This window comes from Mirounga leonina, unplaced genomic scaffold, assembly GCF_011800145.1.
Source record: "Mirounga leonina isolate KUSES-001 unplaced genomic scaffold, KU_Mleo_1.0 Mir_114, whole genome shotgun sequence".
Taxonomy (NCBI): Eukaryota; Metazoa; Chordata; class Mammalia; order Carnivora; family Phocidae; genus Mirounga; species Mirounga leonina.
In genome coordinates, this window is record NW_023270265.1 from 12,871,958 (window position 1) to 12,892,063 (window position 20,106).

The 20,106-nt window shown below is 37.1% G+C and overlaps 1 protein-coding gene across 5 annotated transcripts in view; it reads left to right on the top strand.

The window, feature by feature from the left end:
- The window catches only part of SHLD2 (shieldin complex subunit 2), an 83,833-nt gene that overhangs the window by 54,814 nt on the left and 8,913 nt on the right, over window positions 1-20,106 (top strand). For all 5 annotated transcript variants that reach the window (XM_035023456.1, XM_035023464.1, XM_035023447.1 and 2 more), the window contains 4 exons: window positions 3,145-3,252; window positions 7,642-7,836; window positions 7,999-8,133; window positions 13,849-14,055. In XM_035023456.1, coding sequence (XP_034879347.1) covers window positions 3,145-3,252; window positions 7,642-7,836; window positions 7,999-8,133; window positions 13,849-14,055 — 645 coding nt within the window. The remainder of the gene's footprint in view (window positions 1-3,144; window positions 3,253-7,641; window positions 7,837-7,998; window positions 8,134-13,848; window positions 14,056-20,106) is intronic.

Sequence of the window (20,106 nt, forward strand, 5' to 3'; positions counted from 1 at the left end):
GAAGGTACTGATTATTAGCCCCATTTTTCACTTTGAGTAAACTGAGGCCCAGAAAAGTAAAGCAGTGTACCCAGTTTCACACATCTAGGAACTGGCGAAGCCAGGATCTCACCTAGATTCCAGAACCCACACTCTTACTATATAGTTGTAATCATAAAGAGCATTGAGTTTTTATCCTGCTTCTTTCTGACATAAGACGTCTAACATTTTTTTTTTTACATGTTCTTCATTAATTGAAAATAAATACACAGTGTATTAGAGCAGAGATACCAATGATATTAAGGGTGAGTCCCAGACTGGGAGGGAGTTGATTAAGCTCAGTAACCTACCTAAAGAAAGAACGTGGTAGAGAAGAAGAGTGGGTGAGCTTTAGAAGCCTAGAAAAAGAAGACATCAAGGCAGTCATTGGTGGTTCCTACCAAGTGGTTTGCTGGGGGAATGAGAGCCTTGCCTAATATTCCTTAGGTGCATAGGTAAGAGTGTCAGGTGCATGCTCTCATAAAGAGATATGTGGGATTATAACCGACATGGTTAGCAGAGTCCCGTCCCACTGGCAATGTCATCTTATTTGTTGCTAAGTCAGTTCATCTTGCTCCCTCTATTCTGATTCAGTGCTCACCAAGCAGCCCTTTTCTTACGATTTGGCTTCCCAGGTATAAAGCTGCCTACATGAGAATCGGCTACAAATGCTGTTTCTGTGGCAATGAATGTCTCATTGTAAATTAAAAAATGGTGTTGTGTTTTTTGTTTGTCTCATTAACTTGTTTAATGGGAGCTTATGTTGCAGAGCTGAAATCTATTTTTGGGGTGCCGACAAAATCAGATTCCCAGACTATCAGGAGAGAACGGGGCCCTGGACCGCGGTTATTTTACGAAGGCCATTACTGTCCCTGGGTGAGCCTCACAGGAGGACTTTTCCTGGCAGATGGAAACTCAAGCCTGCTATCCCTGTTTTTTCCTAGTGTCCATACAGTTGTTAGCAACTCGGTAACCTTCTATCAAGTGACTTAACTGGTTTACTTAGCCATTTTCCTATTATAGGATATTTAGATTATTTCTATGAGCACCTTTTAAAAAAATTAGATTTTTTCTTTCTGTTTTGCCTTATTTCCTTAGTAAAAAAGTAATCTGGTTCACTAATTTCTGAATGGGTTTCTTTTGTTTGTGTGGGACAGATGGAAACTTAATGGAAAAAAGCGAAATCTATACTTTTCCATTGTCCTAATTAAATACTGAAATTGTATTTACATAGAAATTTATGGGTAAAATCCCATTCTAATTAACAGCATTCATGTACATTATTATATCTCCACGTTGGATATTTCGTACTGTCTACTGACACACACCCCCAAACTGAACGTGTTTCCGCAGATGTATCCCAGCTCACACTGTGTTCCGTGACACAGCCGACCTTTTGCCATTATACTTGTAGCAACAGCATGAAGAGGTGCTGTAAGTGAGGACTGTCTGAGGGAGGCTGCTGGCCGGAGTTCAAAGAGGACCTGGCGCTGAACTGTGGAAAACCACAGATTTTCAAGAACAAACAGGAGAGGCTCTAGGGCATATCCGTGAGAGGGAATCAGGAGAGCCAGGAGGCAAGGGCTGGGCCAAGAATTCTACTCCACCCTATCACTACTGATTAGCAAGTCACTAACCCAACCTAGGTTTTACAATCTAGTTTTCTGAAGCCTCTCCTTGAAATTTATTTGTTTCTTTCTGAAGAGCAGGCATCCTGATGGTCAGATGATGAGAAGTCTAGAACGCTGTGCTAGCTGTTCCTGGCCAGGCAGTGGGGAGCTGCTGAGTGCTTTTTTTTTTTTTTTTTTTAAAGATTTTATTTATTTATTCATGAGACACAGAGAGAGACAGAGGCAGAGGGAGAAGCAGGCTCCCTGCAGAGCAGGGAGCCTGATGTGGGACTCGATCCCAGGACCCTGGGATCATGACCTGAGCCGACTGAGCCACCCAGGCGTCCCTGCTGAGTGCTTTTTAAACCAGTCAATGGATCGCATTAATGTTCTTGAGAAATCACTCATTAGCACGGGGGGATGTGGACTGAAGGTGGGAAGGGACCTGCTAAGAGAGAGAGGAATGTATGATATAAAACAGTCCTGGCAGGGCCGGGGGGTGGGGCTCAAGAGGCAGAGCCAACGGGTGGGAGTTTGGAGACAAAGGTGGGGAAGGAGAGGTAGAAGTCCAGGGATGACTTCACATTTGAATTTACCTGGCGAATTCCAGAGTGCCAACAAATGAGATGGGTCATATGAGAAGAAGAGCAGGTTTGAGCAATGCTGAGTCTGGGGAGCCAATGGAATATCCAGTCAGGAATGTCTGTTTGCAGTTGTGGAGAAATGGGTAAATGGGTTTGAAGCTGGGGAGAGGGTCTGGGTATCAATTTGGAAGTAAGTACTTGGAATGTGTGCATCCTTGTTTATCCTTATTATTCAAAAATTTGCTGCTGTTAGGATATCTTTATACCTCTAGCATTTTATGCACTGATTATATCCTGCCTGGGATCAATATGTCTCTGTCTCTAACTTACAGTTTTTGCTCTACTTGGAATTGTTTCTACCTGTTGGTATATTTAGTTCCACTCTCTGATTCTTCTCTAGGCATCTTAGATCATAGAGCTCTCCTATTGGAAAGTGTTCCTTACCTCCCAAGTCCTTCACTTTTAACATCTGGAGATGAAGATTGCGTTTGAGGGAAAAAATAATCAAAGTCCTTTAAGAATGCCTTATATTCATATGTGTTCATAGCAGAAGGGGTAAATGCATACGAAATATTATTTGCTCTTCTAGGTACGACTGCTTTGGAACCATTACTTTGCTTCCTGGCTCTAAATGATTTGCTTTTAGTTTCTCAAAATAGACATTAGGACATTTCTTTTACTTAAACAAAAGCCATTAAACCATTCTTTGTGGAGCAGTGAGCTTCCATACTGATATTGTTCAAATATACAGAAGCAATGTTGTTACTGCTATTCTATTATTTTGTGTCTTTAGGCAGATCATTTAGCCCGCTTGAACTTTAGTTGCCTGGCATGTGAGAGACATGCATAATATTTTGCTATGACTGCTAAGTTCATTACGGTGTGAAGGAATTTCTGACATGATCAGAAGAACTTTTTTTTCTCCTTTCCAGATGTTACTGTTTATGAAGATCACTGGGTTGGTGAGACAGTACTACAGTCAACATTTACCAGTCAGTTATTAAATCTTGGGAGTTACTCATCTGTCCAGGCTGAAGAGTGTAAGACACATTTTAAATATAATAATTTCCTGGTATTTAAAGTATATACACATATTAGAAAAAGCTACAACAATGTGAGAATACATATGCACAAGGTTATTCAGGGAAGTGTTTATAATTGCAAGACACTGGGAAAAATCGGAATGCTCCTGCGTAGCAGAACGACTGATGACATTGTGGTACATTTCCACAGTGAAATACTATGCAGCCGTGAAAAAGAATGAGAAAGAGCTCTGTGAAGTGACAGGGAATGATTTCCAGGACATACTGTTATGTGAAAAACACAAAGCTCAACAAAGTATACATAGCATGCTATCCTTTGTATAAGAAAGAGGGGAGTAATAAAATATATGTGTATCTCCTCATTTGTGCAAAAAAAAAAATGCAGGAAAGAAAACAAATTAAAGACATGAGTTACCTACAGAGTGGGTGGGAAAAGGGACAGAAAGAAGGAGGGAATGGAAATAGGGTACCATTGAGGAGGAGGGAGTAACACTTCTCTGAGTGGATCTTTTTGTGTAGCTTTGATTCACCAAGAATCACAGTGCTGCTTCCCATACCCACAGTACACCAAATGCAGTGGATGGAGAAGCCCCAAAGAAATGCCACTAACAAATGAACCCAACCGTATTACAAAGGAGGGTGGGGGAAGGCAAGATCAAACCTCAGTAACTGTGGAAAACAGTGTATGCACTGGATTCTGCAAGGCCAAGGACAAAAGGAGGGCATGGGTGCTGCAGTCTGGTTAGTAGAAGTGCTTCTTAGAGGGGCGTGGGTTAGCAACAGCCTGGAAACTGGAAGCAACAAAATGTAAAAAGTCAATTTCCAATTTGGGGATTTCTTTAAAAGATGTAAGTGTTATCCTTTGTTACGAGTATTTGAAGTTGCCGCATCTTGGAGAGCATATTTCCATGGAGCTAAATGAGTTTTAAGTAAAATTCACCATATTCAATAGGTGTTAATACAATAGAAGAGTAAGAAACGTTTTGAAATCATGAAAATAACATGGTATGCAAATATTTTGCAAGGGATCGGGGAGATAAATGTCATAGGTAGAGTTGGTTTTAAGACTGATTTACATTCAAGTAAGGCTGATCTGTTGCAGTCATTTCAGAAAAATCTTAGGACCTAATTCTAGATGGAGAATATCACATGGAACCCCTGGGAAGCTTCAGGTTTTTTGTAGAACAAAGAGAAGAACCTTGAACTAGTTAGAGAACCTTTAAAGGTTACTTCAAATTCTTTCTTTTTATACTTATATAGGAATTTATATTGCCCTGTTTTTCATAGTTGGTAGCTAACATATATTCTAAGTCTTTTTAATTTGATGTAGGGGAATGGTTATCAGTTGGTACTTTGAGAATATTATAATTGTTTTTCTGAAAGAATAAATCAATTTGGTTAGGTTTTTGTTTTTGTTTTTACAAGTACTTACAGCTCATGAAACATTCTTCTGATCAATATATTGTGCTTTTAGAGAAGACTTCTGTTCTTTCCTCATTATAGTGGGGTGTTAACATGTGATAGGACATAAATTTATCTTAAGTATTATTAAATTGAAATGATTAAGTATATAAATCAAAGGTTAATACAATGTTTTTGTGAAGTAGATGATTTTAATTGGAATCTAAGTAATTCCATGTTTCTGTTTTATAAATCAGGGATAAATAAATACTTGGATATCAGGGATCTTTGTATTTTTCCCGAAAAGCTCCACATTATAGACAAAGAATGAAGCCCAGAGAAGTTATGTACGAGTTCTCAGAACTCATTGTTGACAGAGTCAGAATTTGAACCCGTTTGAATGTTGATTCCACACATGCTGGAAATATTGCGAAAGAGGGATTAGGACGTCTGGTGGATGAATTGGAACCCCGGATGGAGCTGCTTGGAGCTGGGTTTTGCTGTAATCTAACAGGTCTTCTCTCTTCCTCTCTTGCGCTCATTCCCCTTTCATGCCATCTGTTCTTTTCTCTTATGCTCCTTGCTTTGTTAGTGATACTACCTTTGCTTCATAAAAGTCACGGAGAAATGGAGTCATCTTAACTAGAATGAATTTCAGGTATCAGGTTCTAAAAACCTTAAAACATTTGTTTTTATCATGCACTGAGCTGTGCAAGGAATCTTGATGCCATCTTTCATCTTTTCTGTACCCTCTCCATCTCATTGTTTCTTGGAGTCCACCTCTGAACTGTTTCACAAATCTGTCACCCCTCGTCCCTTTATGCAGTCTTGCCTGGTTCCCAGCACTCATCGTCTCCTGCTGGATGGCCCCTGGCCTCCTAAGTGTTCTTCCTACTCTCTCTTCTGTGAAAATTGATTCCTCCACATTAAGGGGTCTGTGAGCTTGGATGGGAAGGCATTACGTCTTTACTTTCTCTGATAGCTAACTGAAAATGAGCATCTGCTTCCATTATCCATGAGGCAACAATCCACAGTAATATTAGCAGTACTTGGGGCTTAGTCACCAATGGAAAGCACGTATATTTTCATATCACATATTATAGTTGTCGAAGATAACTTGAATATCATCTATGCTCGTCACTACTTTGAAATTACAGTAGTTGTTACATACTCTATTATATATTGTTATTTAATGTACTAATGAGGCACAAATTATCTGTTGAAAAATATTTGATTGCTGTATTTCCATATAGTCGGTTTTGCAATCTTATTTTATACATTGAAAAATACTATTTTGTAATGAAAATGCTCTATAATTAGATAATGGTAGTAGTTGCACAACATTGTGAAATACTAAAAAACACTGAATCATACACTTTATTTAAAAAAATTTATTTTTATTTTATTTTTTTTTAGTAGCCTCCACGCCCGACATGGGGCTTAAACTCACAACCTTGAGATTTAGTGTTGTGTGCACTATCAACTGAGCCAGCCAGATGCCCCAAATTATACACTTTAAAAGGGTGAATTTTATGTATGTGAATTATAGCTCAATAAAACTTAAAAAAAAATACTATTCTGATAATCATATGCTTCATCAGACTACCAGAAGCAGCTGTAATATGTAAGGGAGTACAGATCCCTTTCTCTTTACTTGGAAATATACCCCCTCCTCCATTTACTACCTAGAAAACTAGGACATTTTTTTCCAAAACCCAGCTCAAATATTCCTTCAATAAAGCGTCCAACTTGCCTGGGCAATTGTTTCTGTGTGTTCTTGGGAAGGCTTACATGCATCTCTTAAGCCCAGTGTTTGTTATTGACTATCTCAAGGTTGATAATTCCTTCAGTGTGAGTATCATGACAAGATATGTCTTTGTATCCCTAGCACCTGGCATAATGCCTGGCACGTAGTGGATGGTCCCCTGATGAGTGAATGAATAATGAGGCTTTAGTGTAGCATAAGAAATACATTAGGATGAAAATGTTGATGGAAGGAAAGAAGAATCATTTGTTTTTTTCCTCCTGAAATCAGGAAATAGACCCAACCTTCTAAAAAAGTACTTAACTGCTTTTTGCTAAGATCTTATTTTGGTCAACAATCCACTATATATTCAAATACACCTCCCTTACCTTCAGGGAAATTAAAATTTAATCAGCAAACCTCATCAATCTGTCCATTTGAAATGTGTGTATTTTATTATATGTGAAGTATATCTCAAAAAATGAGAAAACATTGAAACAAATAATTAAAACATAGACAAAAACATCTAAATGACATAATGACCGAAGAACTAAACAACTGATCTAACAATCAGGAGAAATATTACAACGTAGCATATGTTCAAATGCCACATGAAAGCTGGAGAGAAAAGCTCTCTACGGGAAGAAGTCACTGGGAGCCGCTCTATGGTGGTTGTTTTTCTGTGTAGTATTTGCATAGATAGAGGGGATGAAGCGTTGCAGCCAGTGAGAGTGGTGAGGACCGAGGCTTGGAAGTGGGGAAGAGGAAAGCATGTTCAGGGAGGGAGTCATTAGGTGACTCAAGTGTATTGAGGATGAGGAACATGAAAGTCTTGAGGAAGAATAGCAGTGGTTGGGATGGTCAGGGAAGGTGTGAGCAAATCAGACTGCAGGGATTAGGGGACTGATTGGGTAAAGCAGGGTAATGGAGGGGTCAACAGAAATAACCGAAATACTGGTCTTGGTTAATTGGTAGAGAAATGGTATTATTAACAAAACAGAGAAGGGAACAGGGCAGGTTGTTTTGGAGATGGTAAATAATTCTAACTCCCTTGGTTAAAAATAGCAAGCTTATTTGTGCACCTAAGCATTTAAGAAAAAGTTACATATTTTTAGAAATGAAAGCATATTTTCCATTTAATCACACTTTACAACATAAAATACATTTCTAAGAAAATACTGTGTTGTTAAGAAAATACGATTTTGCCATCTTTCATACATGCGTGTGTCTTTCTTTCTTAGACTCCAATGTAGTTGATGACGTTGTACTTCGAGACTTACTGGCATATGTGTCTTCAAAACACTCCTATCTCAGGGATCTTCCTCGGAGGCAGCCTCAGAAGGTGAACAGTATAGAATTTGTAGATTTGGAGCAACTACAGCCGGACGCATTGGTCCACGCAGTGCTGAGAGTTGTTGATATCACTGTGCTGACAGGTAAGTATTTGGGGCGCCATCTTAATTTTAGCTTATAAAATAATTAAGATACCAGACTCTTGTAGTGTATCGTTTGGTTGTCACTATTATGTTTATCACTGGACATGAAAGTAAGCTGTCCTATGTGATGAAGTAATGCTGGCTGAAATATTTCTTTTCCAGAGGCCTTATACAGTTATAGAGGACAGAAGCAAAGGAAAGTTATGTTAACAGTGGAACAGGCCCAAGGTCAACATTATGTGCTTGTGTTATGGGGTCCTGGAGCAGCCTGGTACCCTCAACTTCAAAGGAAAAAAGGTAAATATGCCAAAAAGCTTTTAGCCTGTTTATAGTTAGGTAAATGATTAATGCTTATGAGCTGAAGATGAAGAGCATCTTAAGAGATTAAGATAGACGTTTGAAATAGTAGGTGATCATAATTGAATATTCGTCTTCGGATTTCTTCTGTTATGATTTTATACCTCCTGTAAGCAATTTCGTGATCTAAAAAGTCTTCTTTAATTAACAGAGGCAAAAGAAAAGTTTCCATTTATTCCCAGGTTTACGACTTTACCTTTTTAGTGAAGATCTTATCTCCTTCAGGAAACGTTCTTTAAAAATTGAAATCTGGAGACGCTTCTACAGTTTTTATCCAGCCAAAGTACTCTGATAAATAAACGTCTCTCTGGTTATAAAGCAGATGTTAGGGGAGCTGCATTAACCCTTTCAAGTCGCAATGTTACTGTTTCACAAATTAGTGTCTTCCAGGTTTTTATACCAGTTGTTTTAAAAGTGTGGACTATTAGTCATCCATAGAATGTTTATGTTTAAGATATGACCTGTGATGCCACTTTTCTTTAAAGCATCAGTTACTAATAATTTATGATGAATTTAATTAAATGGCATTGATGTTTCAATAAAATAGTATAATATCTTCATTTCAATATTATATTGTGAGATCCTTTCGTTGTAACAGTCAGAAATAGTTTAATTAGTGGCTTGTGAGTTATTTTATCCTGCTGAATTAATCCAGAGATTGGTTAGGTGTGCGACTGATTCTTTTTTGCCTGAAAGAGTTAATGCCTCTTCCCAAACTTCTACCTACAAAATGGTTATCTAAGGATAGGATCTGTCACATTCTCTCTCTTAATCATTAATAGCCTATAACCAGGATTTGAGGTAAGTCTGACTTTTGACTTTTATGTTAGGATCAAACAATGGCAAATATTTGCTCAGTTGAGAACTCTGACAAACATGTGTCAGTGGTAGACTGACCATCGTTATTGACCACTATATCATAGCTGGGAACATGAGTCTGTGCATGTGGAACAAAATGTAGGTCAAAGGTGCTATTCCATTTGTGATGGAGCTGTAGCAGACTGCTCCATGCTTACTATGAATATTCTTCTAAAAGTCGTAGTTATTTGGCTGATAGAAGAGACATTCTAGTTCTCTCTAGACAATTCTATGGTATTTAGGTTAATACTGGAAATTTGTGAATCCAGGAATTAAGATATAGTTGTTCTTTGGTCATTCATTCATTCAGCATACTTTTATAATCATCATTTTTAAGTTTTGACATCCACCTCAACACCTCAAAATTATTCTTTTCAAAATGGGAAAGTACCAATTTTGAAGGATCATCTAAGTAAGTGATTCTGCTTTCAGAAACTGTTAGCATTTTATCTATTCATCTCGTGTTTCTTGAGGTGTTCTCTGTATTAACCTCCATACTGGGCACTGGTTTTCCTTGTTCCTGAAGATAACAAACTCACATTGAGATGATTTAATCAGAAATGATCATCAAGTAGTCATTGTTGAATACTGGAGATCACAGAGTTGATGTTTTGGGGAGGAATAATAAGAAATCCCCAATTCACATTCTTTCAAAATATGCATGGAAATTTGTAGCAAGGACTGATCACAGTTTAGGTCCTAATGAGGGTGGACTAGGGGTATACACTACACTTCTTAGGAATAATTGGGTACGTAAAAGAAGCTATTCAGAACTAAATGCCATTCTAATGCAATATTCTGGAAGTATTTAACAGAAGTCTAATATTTTAAAAATATAACAAATTATAATAAAGTACTCTGTGACATTACTAATTAAGCACAGAGTAATGCAAATGATCCCAACGTTTGTAATTATACTTAATGCAAAATCATAGTTATGTCTGTATGGAGGTTTGAAATCTATTCACATCCTTAATTCATGATTCAAATAATAGAAATGTATTAGAAATTGTCTCAATACCAGTCTCCTTCAGACCTCGTAGTCTAATCTGCACACGACTCCTTTCTGTTACTTGAATTTGCCAATCTTTTTCCTGCCTTGGGATCTTAAGTTTACATGTTTCCTCTGCCTAGAGTGCTCCCCCCTACAGGTACCCACATGGATGTCTCCTTCATTTCTCAGCTTCAATGTCATATCCTCAGGGGGGCCTCACACATACATAATCACTATCAGATGCACTCTTTGAGGTCCATTCGTGCCACTTAACACAATCAGGATTATCCAGCTTATTTGCTTGCTTGCTAATTAACTAATTTTCTCCATAGATTATAAATTCTGTGAATACAAGCATTCTGCTAAGCTTGTTCAGCCCTGTATCCTCATTACACAGCACTGTGCCTGCCCTCGCAGTGCTTTCTTTGTGAATGAACGAATGAAGAATAAAATACAGATCAAGCAACCACTCAAAATCTCCAGTCTTGAAGGAATAAGAGACTCAAGTTTGAGGAGGGAATAACTTTGTTTCAAATGATAATAAAAAATCACCAGTTTGAAAATGCATGCACACAAAGTTTTGGCAACCCATGGAATGTATTAACAAATTATATTTAAACTTGGGCACTGAGGGCTTTTAGTGAACTGAACTAGAACTCTTCTCTGGTTAACTTAACCAATTAAGGGGCATATATTTGACATATACAGGAGTATCTCATGGTACATAGGGCAAGAGTGCTGATGGGTTCAGGGGTACTTAAGAACCAGGCGCTGAAATGCTTTGTGGGTCCCGGGCAGCTTCTCCAGCTGTCTGCTTTATTCACTCGGTGCAGACTTTCTCTGCTTTTCAACCATATGGAAGGCAGCAGAAGATGCTTACTCTGTAGCCCCTGATTTTACTTTTCCTTTTAAGAGACCAGTCCATTTACAAATTCCCAGCAAAGAAAACCTGATTGCCCAGACTGAATTTGATTCAATCAACTATGGCCTCGGGGACAGGGTGGGAAAGTAGAATAGGAATGCCTGAGCTTGTTTCAGAGGGTCAGGGGACAGATGAGAGGGTCATTTGTGGTCTGGGTGGACACACAAAGGTATTCGCCACCAAAGATATGAATGTTCACTAGCCTAGAAAGACGTATGTGATGTTACTCTTTAATTTAAAAAGTAGATTATAAAATTTCATGTATAATAGAATCCCATTTTAATAAAGCAGGTAGGTGAGTATGTGTATACATGAAAAATTTGGAAATACAGATATTAAAATGCTAGCAATGGCTATGTGTGTTTTTTCTTTATGCCTTTAGTTTGAATTTTGTACATGTGTGAATCTGCATTTATTTTTTACACATTTAGTAAAAACTTCAAACTTAGTAAATAGAGAATAATATAATGAAATACCCATTATGGTATCCATTATACCCATTATATTAGAACATTGGCCAATCATATTTCATCTGTTGCTACTCTTTTCTTTTACTGTATAATATTTTATAGTAAATATATTTTATTTATAATTAAGAAATAAAGCAAGCTTTTTCCTTTTGAAAAGAAGAGCAGATAAGATTTGGAATAGCTAGTTAACAATTTGAAAAAAAATTGAATTAAATTTATACTTCATATTTGTGCCAAAATAAATTCCAGATGCATTAGAGATTCAAAAAAAATTTTTTTTTTTTTTTTTTAAGGAAGAAACAGTAGTAGAAGAAAATATAAGCAAACTTATTTGGAATGTAAAGATTGGTAGGTTAAACAAAATGTAGCAACAGGAACTATACATAAAAATCATCATATACCAAATTAAAAGGCAAGTGAAAAACCAGAAAAAAAAGTTGCATTTTGTCAAAAAATAATGCAGTAAACAAAAGACAAATGTCTGTAAGTATATATGGGCAATAGATATGAACGGGAAGTCCCAAAGAAGAAATAAAAATGGCCAATGAATGTATGAAAAAAAATTTACTTATTAGTAATTGAAGGCACACAAATAAAGTAATGACAGTACATGATTTTTCTCCTGAGTAATTGATAGAGAACATAAAGGGGAACAGCCACTCTCATAAACTATTGGAAATGTAAATTGGCAAAACCTTTCTTTTTTTTTTTTTTAAAGATTTTATTTATTTATTTGAGACAGAGAGAATGAGAGAGAGAGAGAGAGCACATGAGAGGGGGGAGGGTCAGAGGCAGAAGCAGGCTCCCTGCCGAGCAGGGAGCCCGATGCGGGACTCGATCCAGGGACTCCAGGATCATGACCTGAGCCGAAGGCAGTCGCTTAACCAACTGAGCCACCCAGGCGCCCGGCAAAACCTTTCTTGAGGACAACTGACAGTGCATTATGAAAACCGAATTTGGAATACCTTTGGCCTAATAATTACACTTCTAGGAATTTATCATGGCTATGCATAAAGATGTAGCTAAAGATATATTTATCACAGTACTGTTTATAATAGTAAAAAAACAAAAAATAACCAACATGCCCCCAAACAAGGAATTACTGTATTGATTTTTAAGATTTTGGCATATCTGTTCCAAAGTATGGGCATATTATGCAGTATTTTAAAATAATATAGAATAATACTTAATGACATGTAAATCCAGTTGAAAACAATTGGATGTCCACTAAAAGTATTAACTGTGTTTATCTGGGGGTATTGAGATTATGGCTGTTATTTTATTTATGTACTTAATCTGATTTCTAAGCATGTATTTTGTAGTGGGACAAGCAAACTATTTTAAAAATAGTGATTGTTTTTAAGCAGTGACTTGGAATATATATGCTTTAGCTCTTTCTAATGATGCTCTGTCTATACAGACTTACTGTATAGACTTACTTGTTTTAAAATTCTGCACTTTTGGGGGCGCCTGGGTGGCTCAGTTGTTAAGCGTCTGCCTTTGGCTCAGGTCATGATCCTAGGATCCTGGGATGGAGCCCCTCATCGAGCCCCCGCATCGAGCCCCCGCATCGAGCCCCCTCATCGGGCTCCCCGCTCAGCGGGAAGCCTGCTTCTCCCTCTCCCGCTCCCCCTGCTTGTGTTCCCTCTCTCGCTGTCTCTCTCTCTCTGTCAAATAAATAAATCAAATCTTCCAAAAAAAAAAAAAAGATTCTGCATTTTTCAAGAAGAAACTAAGGAAAAAAAACTAAGGAGGCAGTGTGGGGGAGGGGTGTGAATTAGCTTTATGGCCTGAAGTAAGTGGAAACTAAAAGAACAGCTGTTATTACTAGAAAACTCAGTGCTAAGAGATCTTTTGTTTTATTAGAGTTTAAAGTTGAATTTATTAATATAGAATAGGATTATTTGGCAAGAAGCTCTGTGCCACTGCAGTTTTAAGGATTACAATTATGACTGAGGGAACTGAAAATACATGCAATTGTCTCTCAATGCTATTTTTTTTCTGTCCTTGAGAAATTAGCTAAATAAGAAAACGAAGGTGTTGAAAAATCAGTGAGAGATATTGATTATGGCAGACACGTTCCATTTCTATGCCTTACTCGTTTTAAAAACCTTTGCCTGTAGATATCAAAACAGGAATTAGCTACTCTGAAAAGCAGCTGGTTATGATAAATTATGACTGTTTAAGAGACCAAGAAATCTTTAGAGAAAATTTTTATTAAAATTATTTCCAGCATCCTTATACTATTGCCCTAAAACAGCATAATTCACATTTTGTCTTTTAATACCCAAATTCCTTAGAGTGGTAAAAGTTGTACTTAATTGAATTATTTGGATCAATCTATTTAATCTGATTCTGAGCCTAGATTATTTCCTTTTCGGTGACTTTTTGTTTTTGTTTGTTTGTTTAAGATTATATTTGGGAATTTAAATATCTTTTTGTTCAGCGCAATGACATCCTAGAAAGCCTAGAATTGCATACAACATTTTGGTCATCCTGTGAGTGCCTGTTTGACGATGATATAAGGGCAATTACATTTAAAGCAAAATTTCAAAAAAGCATGCCCTCCTTTGTGAAGATGTCAGATTTAGCAACACACCTGGAGGATAAGCGTTCAGGTAAGTTCTTTATATACGTAAGATAGTGCTTGTTTTAATATAAGCAAGGGAAGCTACCATTTATGGGAAAAAATGTATAATTAAATATGAAAGTAAAATATAGATCACTGTAAACAGCTCAACCAGATATTTACATAGCTTGTTAGCTTTCTGCCTACAATCCTTTGAGGTTAATCTGTAATTATTAGGGATCACTTAAAAATACTTTTTGCATATATGTGCAAGCAGCTTATCACTTAATAAACCAGAAATAGAAAAATGACCCTAACCAGAGTCACTGTTGAGATAAGCATTTTATCAAGTTATTAAACTGTTACCTATACATGGTTGTTAAAATTTAGCATTGATACAGAATTCATGCAATTTGCTTACTGCTTTAGTGAAATGTAATAACATACTTCCTGAACTCACATATTTGTGTGTGTGTGTATGTATGTGTATAAAGTTCATCCTTAGAAACATACTACATAGAAGATTGCCTTTGGTGATGGATTTTTTTTTTTTTTAAAGATTTTATTTATTTATTTGACAGAGAGAGACAGCGAGAGCAGGAATACAAGCAGGGGGAGTGGGAGAAGGAGAAGCAGGCTTCCCACAGAGCAGGGAGCCTGATGTGGGGCTCGATCCCAGGACCCTGGGATCATGACCTGAGCCGAAGGCAGACGCTTAACGACTGAGCCACCCAGGCGCCCATTGGTGATGGATTTTATACACATACTCACACACTTTCCATGAACTTAATACCATTTAATTAATTTTGAGTGCAGTAGTAAAAGGAATATGTCTTAGGTTCAATATGCCATATGCTTTGGAATGAAGAGAGTAAAATAGTGAAAATAACTAGATAAATTGATACAATTTTAGTGGGAAATACTTTTCACTAAATTACATTCCTAAGTACAGAGATGATGCTAAAAGTATGCTAACTCCAAGTTAAAGGAATAACCAATTAAACAGCACTTGAAGCTATTTTTAAGGTTGCTAAATGCCAATAATCAGTAAATGCCAGTGATTATCAATTTTGGAAACTAACAGAATGTTTTCTGGTGGCTATTATAGCAATTGTTTTTAGAGGGGAAATGAGGGTTGAAAAAAATAGGAGGTATCTATAGGTTTATTGTTACATAATTTAAGTTTTTTAATGAAGAGGAAAATGTTTGGTCAAAATTCTTTCTCAGAATTTGTATAAATAAGATTACCATTTTTGGTGCTTTTATAGGTTAAATTATTAGAATAACTCAGGAACTTTGGATTTTGATACTAACTTTTAATTTTATTCTCCCATTTGCATGAATAATTTTCTGCATTCTTATAGATGGTTTTAGATTTTATTAAATGCTAAATGTGGTTTAAGTGAAATAGGATTATTTTTACAATGTTCCAAAATGAAATGAATTGGAACTCCTAAGAGATCACAGGCTAAGATTCTCAAGTATATTTCTGGAACTTTTTGCTAGCATGCTATGCCCCCTTTTGGTACATCCATGGAAATGTAAAAGTTGTGTCGTAAAGCAGGGATGATATCTCAGAGTGCTTTTCTAATATGGCTCAGAGTGTTAAATTTAAAAAGATTTTTAATAAAAGTTTTTAGGGTGTAATTTTTGTACAATAAACCACCCTTACTTGAAGTATCCACATTCACACTGGTGAGTTTTGACGCAAGATCCATGAAACCATCACCACCGTCGTGAAACCATCACCAGTCTGCCCCTTTGTAATCTCTCCCTTCCCTGCGTACCTGCCCTCCTGATCCTTTGAGGCAATCAATCTGTCACTGGAGATTAGTTTGAATTTTCTATGATATTATATACATGGAATCTACATTATGTACACTGTTTTGTTTGGCATCTTTAATTAAGCAAGTTCTTTTGAGACATATCTATGCTTTTGTGCATATCAGTAGTTCATTCCTTTTTATTCTCTTGTACGAACATACCATGATGTGTCTATCTGTCCATCTGTTGATGGACATCTGAGTTGTTTCCAGTTCTTGGCTCTTTTAAGTAAAGCTTCTATAAACATTCATGTACAAAGTGTTATATGGACATAGTCTTTCTTTATTCGTGAGTAAATACCTGGTAGCTGAATAAGCTGAAGGATTATATGGTAGGTATATGTTTAATTTTTTAAGAAACTGCCAAACTGTTTTCCAAAGTAGTTGTAGCATTTTGTATTTCCACCAAGCAGTGTGTGAAAGTTCTGTTTTTCCCACATCCTTGTCAACACTTGGTATGGGCTTTCTTTTTAATTTCTGTAACAATAGGTCATTGTGGTTTTATTTTTTATTTTCTTAAAAGATTTTATTTATTTATTTGACAGAGAGAGACACAGCGAGAGAGGGAACACAAGCAGGGGGAGTGGGAGAGGGAGAAGCAGGCTTCCCGCGGAGCAGGGAGCTGGCCCGATGCAGGGCTCGATCCCAGGACCCTGGGATCATGACCTGAGCCAAAGGCAGACGCTTAACGACTGAGCCACCCAGGCACCCAGGTCATTGTGGTTTTAATTTGCATTTCCCTATTGGCTAGTGATATTGAGCATCTCTTCATGTACTTAGTTGCCATCCACATGTCTTCTTTGATGAAGTGTCAACTGAAATCTTTTGCCCATTTAAAAACAAAGCGTTGATTATTTTCTTATTATTGATTTTTGAGAGTTCTTTATATTTTGGGTAAAAATTATTTGTTAGATATAGGCTTTGCAGATATGTTCTTCCAGTCTGTTACTAGTCTGTTCATTCTCTTAACCAGGCTTTTTGAAGACCACAAGTTTCGAATTTTGATGAATTCCATTTTATCCATTTGTTCTTGTATGGTTTCCTATTTAGAAAATGTTTGCCTTACCCAGCATCACAAACATTTATGTCCTTTGTGTTATTTTAGAAGTTTTAGAGTTTTAGGGTTCACATTTGGGTCCATGATCTATTTTGAGTTAATTTTTATGTATGGTGTGAGGCATGCTTGGAAGTTCTTTTCCTTTTTGCGTATGAATATCCAGCTGTTTAAGCCCCATTTGTTGAAAAGATTACTATTTTTCCAGTGAATTGCTTTTACCCTTTTGTCAAAATCAGTTGTTCACACATAAATGATCTATTTTTGGGCTTTCTCTTCTATTTTATTGATCTATTTGTTTATCTTTATACCAGTACCACACTATTTTGACTACTGTAGCTTTTATAATATGCCTTGAAGTCAGATATTTTTAGCCTTCCAACTTTGTTCTTTTTCAAAGTTGTTTTGGCAATTCTAGGTCCTTTGCATCTCCATGTGAATTTTAGGATTAGTTTGTCAATTTCTAGAAAAAAGTCTGCTGGGATTGTTTTGAAGCTATGCATCAATTTGAGGGAGAATTGACATAATATTGAGTTTGCCAACCTAAGAACAAGATACATCTTTTATTTCTCTTAGCTGCGTTTTGTAGTTTTCAGAATATAGGGCTTTCATATCTTTCTTCAGACTTCTATTTTCTGTTTTTCTGCTATTATAATTGGCGCTTTTTAAAATTTCAGTTTCAATTGTTTGTTGCTATTTTGTAGAAATATAGTGATTTTTGTATATTGATCTTGTCTTTTGTAACCTTGCTAAACTCACTAAGCTCAATAGTAACTCTTTGGTAGATTTGAATTTTCTACATCTGTGAAGAAAGACAGTTTTATTTTTTCCTTTCCAGTCTGGATGCCCCTTATTTATTTTTCTCACCCCTTTGCACTTGATGACTTCTCTAATATTGAAAAAAGTTGTAAGAGCAAGCATTTTTACCTTGTTTCTGATCTTAGGGAGAAAACATTCGTTATTTCATTATTAAGTATGACTTTGGCTTACGGTTTTCCTCAGTGCTTTCTATAAGGCTGATGAAGTTGCCTTTTATTCCTAGTTTGCTGAAAAAATTTTTTTTCTTATCAAGAATGGGTGTTAGAATTTATCAAATGCTCTTTCTCCATCGATTGAGATGATCATAGAGTTTTTCTCTTGCAATCTTTTAATGTAATTACATTGATTGCTTTTTGAATGTTAAAACAGCTTTGCATTTATGGGGTAAACCCCACTTGGTCATGACGTGTCCCTTTTCTATGTTGCTGGATTTAATTTGCTAACATTTGTTAAGAATTTTTATGTTTGTGTTCATGAAGGATATGTGTAGTGTTTTTTTTTCTTGTAATAGCTTTTTCTGCTTTTGGAATAGAATTAGAATAATGCTCATGGAATGAGTTGGGATGTAGTTCCTCCTCTCCGGTTTTCTGGAAGAGTTTGTTTAGAATTAGAATGTTTTCTTCCCTACATGTTTGGTAGACTTTCTCAGTGAAGCCCTGTGGGCCTGGAGTTTTCTTTATTGGAAGGTCTTAACTACACACAGGCAGTGGGGAGCTCCATTTAACTTGGTGTCACGGAGAAGTCAGCTCTGTTAGCTACTGCTTACACCGAGCAGCTACCTCCTGGAATTGAATACGTAGAATTAGATTTTAAAATAAAAATCACCATCGTGAATACTAATAAAATAGATGCTCACAGCTCTGAAGATTTGGTTTGGGGAATGAGGCTGGGGATTGGGAATATCCTTGCAAATGCTGGAGATGGGCTCCCCATTGGTAAACCACGCAAAAACTTTGTGTTGTTACAGTCAGTCCCTGGTAGGCTGTGTTCAGAGAGGGCCTTTTAGCCAATTTTCATTCTCTTTATGTTCAGCTCTGAGGGCTGAATTCGTAGTTTCTGTGTTTTTTTTTTTTTTTTAAGATTTTATTTATTTATTTGACAGAGAGACACAGCGAGAGAGGGAACACAAGCAGGGGGAGTGGGAGAGGGAGAAGCAGGCTCCCCACTGAGCAGAGAGCACACATTCGGCTTGATCCCAGGACCCTGGGATCATGACCTGAGCCAAAGGCAGATGCTTAATGAGTGAGCCACCCAGGTGCCCCTGTTTATGTGTTTTTAAGACAGAAATGGAGAGAGCATGTGGGAGTACAAGTAATTTTTTCCTAACCTGCTTCATAATTAAATAAAAGGAGTGAGATAGGGAGCTCAACATGGGAGAATTTCCTAAGAGGGTCTGCTGTCTTAACAAAGCTTAACAGAAGCTGGATGGGGTGAAGCTGCGCCCGGCTCCTCGTCAAGAAATGAAAGTGCTTACTCAGCATCCGGTCCTGCCATCAGCAGAATGTCAGTGCCCAGCACGCTGTAAGCCCCTTGGAAGCAGAGTCCTCATTAATCATGAACTTTTAATTCTTTTATAGAAGTGTGTAAGTTTATAAAATGTGTGGAGTGATGTTAACGTTCTTCTAAAATGATTGAATTCTTTCATTAATAGTGATACAACATGTCTGCGGCAAGGTGTGATTTAGAGTGTGCTGTAGTTTATTGGGTATGCTGACCACTACACACTCTTGTAATTCATGTAGGGATACAGGGCATGATTGGAGAAGATGATAAAACAACCTTGGGGCGCCAAAAGACTAAAGCAAACAGAAGGACTTAAGAATAGGAAAGTCACCATTAGTGGGACTCTTAAAGAGATAACCCGAAAAGAGAATAGGTAGCCAGAAGGATGAGTTCCTGACCTGAAATGTACCACCTGCTAAAAGGATGAAGAAAAGCAAATCCAAAGACTTAAAAAGGGCTTTAAACTGAATCTTGAGAGGAAGGGAGAAGATAAACTCAGATGAACTTACAGACCTTACGGCAAAGGTAAATTAGAAAAAAAGAATGTCTGGCAGATAAAGAAACTCAGTATTTGTTTAACAGGTGAATGCATGAGCCAGTGAGAGTGAATGAACATGCCCAAGGTCATGGTGAGTCACACATTTTGTAAATGAGAACTCTCGGTGCTCACGTGCTCTACAACCAGTGCCCATAGTATGGATGGTGATGGGCGGGAAATTGAAAAAAAAAAAAGTTTAAAAAGAGGATAAGCTAGTGGTATGTTTGTTTTGGATAAAGTAGAGACTGGAAGAATAACTGACCTGCTATTTGACTTTCAGCAATGATCAATTAAAAAGAAGGATGGGAAGAGAGGTGTTAGCTAGTTTCAGGTGTTTCGAAGGGATTTCTACTGAAAGAGGGA